Below are 11,279 nucleotides of genomic sequence, written 5' to 3' on the forward strand. Positions count from 1 at the left end.
GTGGGAGCTGCAGAATGTCTTTGAAAGAGCAATCTCAAAAACCAGTACAATGCTTTTACATGTTTGTCAGAACTCAGAAAGAGCAATCTCAAACACCAGTATAAAAGAAAAAGGTTACAAAAAAAGCTCGGTCCCAAACAAAAAATAGGCCAGCAAGAGTGAGCTATACAATAAAATAAAAGAAATTTTATACAACTTGTTACAAAGTTGACAGAACTCAGAAATACTCTCATTTTTTTTTAAAGGGTAATGTTTGCTAAGTTGTTTGATCAAATATCCAAACTTCTAGAAGTTTTTCAATTATCTGAATGTTTTAATGAGATCAGAGGAAAATTTCAAGGTTTACTGGAAGTGAAGCAAAACTCAGCTATTTCTAGCCATATCAAGGATTTGAGTCAAAGACTTACAAATATTATTGAAGAAGGTCAACAATCTGTTTCAGACAGTTGTTTGACTTGCATGAGTATTATTTTTAACAATGATAATAGATTTTCAGAAACAGCTTGACCTGATTGTGAAATATGATTGGGACTTTTATAACTACTTGGAAGATGTTCCTACAGTGGCAAAGTGACATCTCCTCATGTTAGAAGCTATTAACTTTAGGGAACTTTTCCTTTGGTTACCTTGCCAGTTTTATATGTTATATAGATACTCGATTTTACTTACTACTGTCCACATAATGAATATGTAATGAGCTTCATTCTGTCAATGTAGATGGAATATATAAGGGCACAAAGCAAAGCAAGGGATGGTAAATTACTACCAATTGGTCACTCCATGGGGGGTAGTATCTTGCTGTTTGCAATGTTATCACGATTGGTTAAGAATTGTCCTATGCCATATTTGTCCTGTTAATGTGTTGGTCCAATAGTAATACATTCTAATCTAGGTTTGCTGTAAAATTGGTGCAAACTTGGGACCTAATGTGTTCATCTTTTCTTTATTCAGTGACAAGTAATATTATATTGTTGAGGATGCCTAAGTTGCTCGAGTTACCTTGTCAGGTACTCAATAGGGGTATTAGTGATCTGCTGCAATGACTCTCAGCTTTACTCCCTCGCAGGAATGCATAAAAGGGCAGCCCAGTGCATGAGGCTCCCACCAATGCGGGGTCTGCAGAGGGAAAGATGTACACAGCCTTTCCCCTGCACATACAGAGAGGCTGTTTTCAAGATTTGAACCCTGGTCACCCAGGTAACAATGGGGCAACCCAACTGTTGTGCCAAGGCCCACCCTCCCTTGCAGGAATGCATCTTACCTAAATTTCATGTTACAAGTACTTGTTGACATTACTTTTCATTTGCTGTTACTATTTTATGGCTTCTTTCTGGATTGAACAAACCAACATCAGGGCCTATTTATATTCAAAGATATGGAAATGATGGCCAACCAACTCAATAAGAGTTGGTCTTGTTTTCTAGATTTAGGGTCCATACCCAGTCCATCCATTCTGATATCTCTGATATCCAGGACCAACATTGGGTAATGGCCCTTTTGCATGGCATTTCTGAAAATTTAATTGATCTCAAAATTTTTATCTTTTTGTTCATCTGATATTTTTTTTTCATGCACACACGCTTGCATACATCAGATATTTAAAAAAAAAAAACTGCAACCCAGTCATCATTCTAGTGGAAATTTATCATATTCTTTAATTAACCATTTTTTTTTGCAATTTTTCCTTCTTTGTACTTGCAGTCATACTTTCTCAGCCATTAAAACCTTCTGAATCTCAATGTTTCAATCCCAAGCAGAAGTTAACACATTTTAGCACTCGGTACTCCTAGACAAAGTTGGTACAAGACACTATGGACAGTATTTTGAAAACTGGATTAGGTCTCACAATTGAACTGGAAAACTGTAAGTCAAGATCATTATTCCCAGTTCTAGGGAAATTTGATGGTCAAGATGGTTGAACTGCCCAATTGAATTGTAAAAACCATGAACTGTTTAAAAAATTATTATCTATTCTTAATTTCCAGCTTAAGCTCAATACAAACTTTTTGTGATCTTGTCTTTGTAGTCCTGATTCTGTGTTTGGAGCATTTCAGATTTCCATGCATATCTGTGAAATGTTCTCTAGGTATTCAGTCTATTACAGTTTTTATAATTAAGTTAATAATTCTATGAACTAGATGTTTCTTGGAAGACACTGTACTTGAAGAGGTTACATTTGGATGGCCAAGGGAGAGAGGCCATCTGTTGAAAGAACAACTTGCCCTTAATTTTATTTCTTAATCACTCCAAACAGCTATCAATTCAGTATCTCATTGTTTGAGCCTGTCAATTATTGATTCTCATCCCACCATGTCTTTTCTTTCTGCTCTTAATTTTATTGTATTAATTGCTGTCTAAATAGTTTACTCCAAATCTTCCCCTGTTTTTTTCTGAGCGAAACATTTTGTTTTTCTATTTCCAACATTTATATCATTAGATGAAGATCCCAACAATCTACGTGGTGGTTACAGACGTTGGCTTGCACTTGCAATTCAATTAGTAGGAATCTTATATAAACTCTTATTGTTAACACACACTAATAAATCATATACATCGGAAAAGGGAAATATCAATGACATGTATGCTTTCTTGTTGGTGTTTATGTAAATTTAGTCATATATAACATTGATCCAAAAATGCTTTTATGTAGAAATCTCAGATCTATTGATATTACATGAGCCTCTTGCTGGCTTTTTTCAATGCATTTTAACTCTCTAATACCATCTTCTTTTCTCTATTGATTGGGCCTCAAACTTCTGTTCACTATGTGAGATGAATATGTGGTTTAGAAACATGATTAATCAACATGGGATTTAGGCTATTTGATCCTGCCCTATGAAATATGAATACATTGAGTCATCTTGTATTTACATCCCGAATTAGAGACAATCAATAACCTATAACAATGTGCTCATAAATCATAAATGACTTAATGGTTTGTCACTGGTAAAGGCTTCTATTATGCATCATCCTCTGTTTTTTCATAGGTAGAATTGCATTTTACATGAACTTCAACCTTGGTTTTTAGGGCATGTTTGGTTGTGTGGTGTGGTTGAGGTGTAGTGTGTATTCAACCACCCCACACCAAACTGGATTGAACCATGCCATATCTAACATTGTGTTCAGTGCTGTGTTTGTGTCGTGTGTTTTCAATTGCACTATCAAAAAGATGTGTTACGCAAACTGTGGTGTAGTTCGATCCACACCACAAGTTAAATGATTGCTTGTTACTCGCATAGAACATGTACTATGCATAAAAACTGCATAAAACTTTTCTTATTGGTGAGATGGGAATTTTTCCTTTTTTTATGTTGATGTTGCTGATAACAAATTTTTCCTTTTCCTTTTCCTTTTCTTCTTCTTCTTCTTCTTCTTCTTTTTCTTCTTCTTCTTCTTCTTCTTCTTCTTCTTCTTCTTCTTCTTATGTAGCTAGAGGTTTATTATTATTATTATTATTGTTATTGTTATTGTTATTATTATTATTATTATTATTATTATTATTATTATTAGTATTAGTATTAGTATTAGTATTAGTAGTAGTAGTAGTAGTAGTAGTAGTAGTACTACTACTACTACTACTACTACTATAGTACCTGTAAATCTTCATCCATGTGTCAAGTAACAAGAGAGGTTTGAGGAGATCCATCAAACTTCCATAATACCTTCCTGAGGGCAGGGTATCTGGTTTCCTTATCCATATGAACTCCTTTACCACCATACACTGCATTCACCCAGAACCCTCCAAACTAGCATTCTTGAACTTGTATGAATTGAATTTTCTCAAGTAAAGGAGGGTGGTTTAATGACCCATTTTGCCGTATAAACAGTGAAATAGTGGGCTGAAGCTTGCCACATAGGAACAAATTAAAGCACTTCTTTTATCCAAACGAAAAACCTAGTTCTTCTTTCATAATAAAGTAGTTTCTTGCTCACTCCCTGTGTTGCTTCATCTCCAGTCCTTGCCACTAAGCTTGTTTAAACTGCCAAGGAGAACTCTTTGAGCAAAAGAGTAACCTTTATTGTCATTGTTATTTTCTATGTTCAATATATGTGATTAGTCCGGAGTTTTAGATGGGCAAGTGTATTCTGTCCAAAGCTTTTTCTTTTTCTTTTTTTTTTTTTTGTATTTGGTCTATTTGGATATTAGATTATGAGTTATTGCTATACTGCAACTTTCCAACCCCTTTTTTTGAGGGGTTTCTTTTCTTTGTAGAAAAGAAATAGATGTTAAATTCATATATTATATTACCCTTCGATCAGCTGCTGCAAACATAATTTGTACTTTCATCTTACTTTTGACTGGATAGTCAAAGTTGATTGTGGTTTGTGTAGCTTGCAGCTACCGTCAAAGCTGGTGTGTTCATTGATGCGATGTCAAATGTGGCTATTGATGGTGATAAATTTCTTAGCACCATCATTGTCTTTATGTGGTAAAGCATTCTCTGTGAGAATGTTATCAATAGTCGAGGCTTCTTCACTCTTTAGGCCACAATAACTATCTTGGGAGGCTCCTAGGGTAAGAAGTTCCAGGTATATGAATGAGGCAAATTAAGCAAAGTTTCGGTATCCTGCAAGAAAAGAAACATTATTGTGCCAAGTGCAATATAATACAAGCCTTGGCTGTGAGATGGGGCGTTCTAGAAGTAAATTCTAAATTTTATTGTTGAATCTAAAGATTTTGATAATTTTGCAGGGTTCAGGTTATGAGGAACTGCTCTCCAGGAAATTCAGTCCTTCAGGGATTGAAACTTTTCATAGTAAAACTTGGCATTACTTGCTCAGGTTGACAAACAAAACTATCCATGAGGCTGGATTTGATTGGGCACAGAAAAGGAAAGTTCGAGTTCTGAAGTACTAGTGTCATGAGAGGGGCCCCTTCTTGATGGAACCCATAAATTAGCCCAATAATATAGTATTAAGCACCAGAGGACACTGTTCCACGTATTAGACCATGATGGACACTGTTTCTGGAGAAATACAAAACAAGGGGGAGTTTGGATTTGAAAAAAAATCATATCCATTAGATTGGCATAACAACAGTTGATCGGTGTTGCATAGGATAAACCAAAAAAAAAAAGGGTTGTTAAACGAAAAAAAAAAAGGAAAAAAAAAGTGGGTTGTTAAACGAACATTTCCAACTAGAAACAGGACAAACCTAGCATTGTCTACTATAAACGCCTATTGATCAATGCTGTTTAGATTACATCTAAACTCGTATTCGATGACATCCGAAGAATATGCCTTTGAGAGAGAGAGACCGTTTGGTGAAGGCATGCCTTTCCATACGAAGATGCAATAAAAAAAGTACAAAAAAATCTCTATTTAGAGTTTTCCAAAAATAGCTTAAAACGCGTTCTGTGGATCTTTATGGAGAAACATCTCTTGACAGTCGAGTCTTTTCCCAACTGAACGGGAAAGAGCTAAAACATGGACTGTTGGACTTCTAAACAACGACAGCCTATACGAAAAAGATACACCAAACGGGGCCTAATTTGAAAAACAGCTGGTGACTTGGTGAGTGGTGAGCTACCAAAAATCAAAATGGTCCAATTTCAATTTGGATTGGGGTATAACTTTTACACCCACGGCCCACCTAGAACTAGAAGCTATCAAGCTAGAACGATTACTTACCTGACCAATGAAAGACGTATATTATGCATAAACATCATCAAATGTCAAAACGTTTCTCTAATTGTAATTTGCCAGTAGAAACTAAAACTGTTGCATGGTGTTGGTGGAGATTTGTCATTTGTGTGCGTAATCGTATTGTGTGAATGGGGAGTGTCAGTCTTCAATCACTCTGGAGTCTGGACTGGACACTTGGGAAACATCCGAAAAGAAGACGCGGTTAAAAGTTAAAACGATATTTCAATGGTGGGCCGTGGGCCGTGGGCCATCTCGACCACCATTTTGGTTTTTGGTGGATCCAACTCCATGTTTGATGTTCCTAGGAAATAGGAATTCCGTGTGTTTCAATATTACTTATTTCACATCTTACACACTTACTTTTCCATCCAACTCCTTGTTCCGAATCAATGAGCCTTCATCCACCATCTAATTCAATCATTTCTCTCTCTTTTTTTTAATGATATTCAAAAGAAAGTGAAAGAAAAAAAGAAGAAAGTTTTTCTTCAAGTCAATGAGTTCTAGCAAGAATATGGTTGAAATGCTTTATGCCAAGTACCAATCAAACGGAGTGAGCCTCTCGCTCTCACGTTGGACTATTGGAGAACACCTAGTAAACGAAAATGTATGGAAGGTGTCAATGTGTGACACCCAGCCCAGAATCCAGATTATGACGTTACGCTACGCGGCTTCAGTAATCAAGAAACTTCCAAACAACCAACTGAGAGGTCGTAAGCCCATTGTCATAATGAAAAAGAGGAGAAGGCCCAATTTGCCACTTGTCAGCAAGCACCACTTCAATGTTTTCAACGACACGTGGCTTCATGGAAGCTTTGATTTCGATCTTTGGAATGAGATAATAAGGATCAAGTTAGTCATTCTCTCTGTCTCTCATAGAGGCCTTACACGTGTAATCTCTAACTAGACCATGGTTATTGGTTACGTATCTTTAACCCATGGTCCATGGATTGGGAGATCCGCGGTTGGGCCAGGGTCCACTGGCCCTATTTATTTGCAGCAGCGCAAGTTGGTGAATGGTGAATGGTGAGGCGTGCCCATGAAATCAAAGCTGAGGAGGGAATTCCAAATTTCCGATTACAGTTGTTCTTAGCCACCTCTCTGAAGTCTGATCTGATCTCTCTATCTTTGACGAGAATACGACTCTTGTGTCGTAGGAGGAGTGTGCAGGAGCTTTATAAATTAGGGGAGAACGTCTGTTGCTTTCTTCTTCTTTTGGATTTAGCGGTGTTTGGGGCCAGGGGAAACAAGTAAGATGGGCCTGTCGAACTTCCCCAGTCCAGCCGAAGGGGTGCTTCCGGTGCTAATTCTTTCTGTGGCTCTTCTGAAGAACATGGTCAGATCAGTGCTTCAACTGATGGGAGTTGGTGAAAGCCCTCCAAATTTAGAGGAATATGATGTGAATGATGCGTGCCCACCATCATTCTGGGAAAGTGCAAGAGATAGAAGAATTTCAGTGACCCTGTACATGTATTTGTGCAACAACAGGAGCAGCGGTAGGGGTGAGTGTAGTTTTTGGTCTTCAATGGAGTGTTGCGTGTGCCTGTGTGGATTTCAAGCCAACGAAGAGGTCAGCGAGTTGCCATGCAAGCATTTCTTCCACAAGTGTTGTCTGCAGAAGTGGTTGGATCACAACCACACCACCTGCCCTCTATGTAGATCTCCACTCTAATTGAGATAGATGTGTGCGAGCGTGTATGTGTGTGTGTGAGAGAGAGAGAGAAGACTGTTTTACTCTTTTCTTTTTCTTTTGGATACCATTTCAATGTGTTTGTGTTTCTAATGTTTTTCCCCGTTTGTGTTGGAGCAAACATGACTTGACCACTCTGACTTACTTAATTAGTGGGTTACGCTCTCATTCCCCTGCTGTTTGGCTCCAAGAGAAATGCAAGCAAAATAAAATCCCAATAAAATAGCATTTGGGCCCAGTCGATGGAGAAAGACAGGAGTACTTTGGTTCAGCAAAAAGGAGCTCTCTTTCGTTTCCTATGAATATGGAAAAAAAAAAAAAACACCCTCAAGTGGGTGGAGTGGAGCCTACTCACTCAAGTTTCTCCAGCAGAGGCCAGCTAAGCTACAGACTTGTTACAGCAGGAATCACAGGAAGAGATGGACAGGAGGGGCAGTGGGTCTGCCCTGGCGATTTTTCTAATTTTCTTTCCATCTTTTTTTTGCCCTGGAGGCCTGGACCAACCAGCCCGGACTGAAAAGTGAGAGCCTATGGGATGGGTAAGTAAAGCCCAGTAAGTCCAAGCCGGGCTACAGTAGATAGATATGTTAGACTTGGTTGGTCCAGTGATTTGTGTTAATTACGTCATAAATAACCAGCTCAAGTAGAAAGCTTATTCCAACAGTCTACCAGGTAATGGACTATCTGTATTTGCTTAGGTGTTTAGCCGTCTGATCCGTGTAAAGCGAAGTCCATCCATTAATATTTTCTTACGGCAAAATTCCACTTTAGTAACCTGAATTTTGGGATAGTGTTAAGTTAGTACCTCAATTTTCAAATATGGTACTGTAGTATCTAAATTTTCAAAAAGTGTCAAATTGGTCTCTGAAGTTAATGATTATTAGTTATCTGTTGAAAATATCAAAACTATCCTTCAAAATAAAATACTGTTCATTATTTTTTACCTTGAGACTGAATCAGTTATCTTCAAAGAAAGAGAGAAAAAACATGAAATGTGATAGAAGAAAACAATAACTGAAAGCAAAGAAACAACTGGACAAGAATGTGTTTCAGATCTAGAGGTAGAAGATAATGACTTCATTAGTCTAAAATCTCAAACACCTCGATCGATTCAGTCTCAAGATAAAAGATTTTTGAAGGGTAATTTTGATATTTTCAACAAATAACTAACGATCGGTTAATGGCAGGGATCAATTTGACACTTTTTTAAAGTTTAAGTACTGTAATAACACTTGAAAGTTGGGGTACTGTTTCATACTGTTAAAAACAGACTTACCAGTAAAAATAGATCTATCTGTAAAGGACTTGCTTCCTGATTGGGTTTTATGTGAACAGATTAATTAACCGCAATTGGGTGCTTCAGAGTCGACAAGCGACCACCCTTGTTTTCTTCCAAGTGCATCCCATTATGCAAAAGAAGAAGGAAACTGGTATACGAATTTGATAGTTCTAACAGAGATAAACGTTAAAGTTTGAATTGAATTGAATAGACTGTTTTTCTTGGATCTGGCTCCACTTTGATTTACAAGGAAGAATAAAACACGGGGTGCATCATTTGATTCCATAAGACTGAAGACACGGAAGGCAAGGAGACAAAAACATCTATATCATACGAGCCCATTTCAAGTTTTCGACAAAAATTCAACTTGGAGTCCCAAAAGCATTGGCTTTGGCTACTCAAGAGATAAGAACAGATGTCTCTCATGGTGGTCCCATGGACTTAATAATCTCTCCACAGTCCACAGGGGTAATGTGAGGTTCTCGTTTACTGAAGAAAAAACAATGGCTTCAAATTAAAAGGTGTCATTGCATAGACGAAGACGATAATGAAGAAAAAAGCAGAGAGCGAAGATGAACAAATCGAAATACTCAAGGCTGTAGCACAGGCCTGGCATGGCCACTCCGGCAACACCAGACCCATGAAGGAATTCGACGCTCACAGTCACTGCAGGAACAGCAGCAATTTCATGAGCAAGCCTAGTCGTTTCAAGCTGGAAGCCACCATGAATAAGCTGTCCAAGGGGGTCATCGCTCCCAATTGGGATTTTGGACAATCTCTATGGGATTCCTACGAAATTGTAACCCTGTCAAAGAAGCTAGAGGCAGGGCTTGTGTTGGACAATCACCCACTTTTTATATTCCAAGATTTAATCACTCCGGGCGGCAAGAGACGTAGAGAGAGTAAGAATAGTTTGAGAAATTTGTTTAAGAGGGTATCCTCATAAAAAACATTTGATGTGCATATTCCCCCAGACAATGATTATCAATTTTGATACCACACTCAGACTCGCCAAATCCAAATGTACTTGCGATTTTCTTGCTCCTTCTATTGATATTCCATTTTATTTCTCTGGGCTCTGGACTCTGGAGTTTTCAAACTTTTACAATAGAACTATATATAGCATGCTTTCTTTCCTTAGTATTTAGTAGGAACACGATTTACATTATATTACATATATGTATGTATAAAAAGCAAGCATATATAGAGGCTGCGACATTATTGAGCAAGGAACTTAACCCATAAAAGCTACATATAGATTAGATTTTTATAGCTAGGTCGGATGGATGAAGATGGGGTTCATTAATTCTGTGACTCGCTCAACGTGCCTTGATGGTGGACCAGTTGTTGCAGAGTGCAAAACGCTTTTGTTGGATGAAACCCTCGGCCCTTGCATCGATGTTGTCTCCCAGCTGCTTGTCTGGTTGAGCAGGTTCCGTCACCTGAGTCGCCTCGACTTGTTTGTCTGGACGAGGGGCCTTCTTGTTGAAGATGGCACTAATATTTGGGTAGGGAGGGGCATCGATCACACTGGGCATCCTCAACATCTTATGCACATGAGCATGATAATCTTCTGTGGTAGCTGCAGACTTGCTCATTTTCTGGTGATGGATTTTGGCTGTGCTGTGCAGCTAATCTGTGATTTACTGTGATGTGAGTGTTTTTTCGCCTCTCTCTCTCTGTGACTTGACTTGCTGCTAATGGAAATCCCCAACTGCATGTTATTTATAGGCTACTCCCTTATTCTAAAACGATAAGATTGCATCTGGTACCCTCTGCTTTTGTCAATTCCAATCCTTGAGGAATATTACTTTTCTTTTTTAAAGGGCTAGCACATAGCATGTATAAGTTCATCTTGTTGTGATGACTGATGAAATTGGGGATTGATGCCTTAACTGTGTTTTGAGAGAGACTGAGAGAGAGAGAGAATAATTTCATTGCTCAGAAAACATCTGTCAAGGGGTACATTCCGAAATAAATTCAGGGGGAATCGACCAAGTAATTGGCGTGGAAATACAGTTCATTCACAAAGCGGTCTCCTCTCCCCCTTTGTTGTTTGTTGGCCCACTGGAAGGCTCGACAAGGTTGTCAATTTGTTGGGCCAGAGTTAATTTATCGAGACGTAAGGGACATCGATCATATGCTCTCACCAGAGTTAATCAACAGGGGAAGGAGGATTGCCGGATGAAGTACTCTTCCTCTATATAGTCAGCATTTTAGAAAGCAGATGGTTATATCAGCTCAAGATTGGCTAATCAGTTGATAAGAAAATATTTTGTTGATATTTAATAAGAGAGATGATTTGTTAGTACCTCTTTGAGGAATTGGAGGTAATTTCATTGCATTATATAGACTACCAATCTCTTATTCCAATATTGGATAAGAAAGTTGCCTGGCCCTCCACTCTCACTCTCACTCTCACCCTCTTCTGTTGTCAATTTCAAGCATCACAAGCTCGAATATGGAATATTCTCTCTAAGGTGTGATATGGAATATTGAATTTGAAGGCCATAAGGGGTTTTGTTGGGTGTAGCTAAGGGACACAAATTCTAGATTAAACCTCCACACTTAATACCCTCCCTAAATCAAAATTGAGCTTGATCAGATGACTACTTTGAAGTTTTACCCACCACCTGATTAGTTCTTCTTCAAAATAAAGGAATGCAG

General features: G+C 38.2%; 1 protein-coding gene across 1 annotated transcript; it reads left to right on the forward strand.

Annotated features, from left to right (window-relative positions):
- Window positions 1-6,588: 6,588 nt before the first annotated feature.
- On the forward strand, window positions 6,589-9,682 carry LOC104593071 (uncharacterized). The gene has a single exon (XM_010252748.3). It carries the CDS (start codon window positions 9,160-9,162, stop codon window positions 9,556-9,558), a length of 399 nt encoding a protein of 132 aa, XP_010251050.2. The 5' UTR covers window positions 6,589-9,159; the 3' UTR covers window positions 9,559-9,682.
- Window positions 9,683-11,279: the final 1,597 nt, after the last annotated feature.

Source organism: Nelumbo nucifera, chromosome 3 (assembly GCF_055504915.1).
Source record: "Nelumbo nucifera cultivar China Antique chromosome 3, China Antique-T2T, whole genome shotgun sequence".
In the NCBI taxonomy this organism is placed as follows: Eukaryota; Viridiplantae; Streptophyta; class Magnoliopsida; order Proteales; family Nelumbonaceae; genus Nelumbo; species Nelumbo nucifera.

Excerpts from the sequence above, each read along its gene's own strand:
- LOC104593071 (XM_010252748.3), top strand. The coding sequence starts at position 9,160 with ATGAAGAAAAAAGCAGAGAGCGAAGATGAACAAATCGAAATACTCAAG.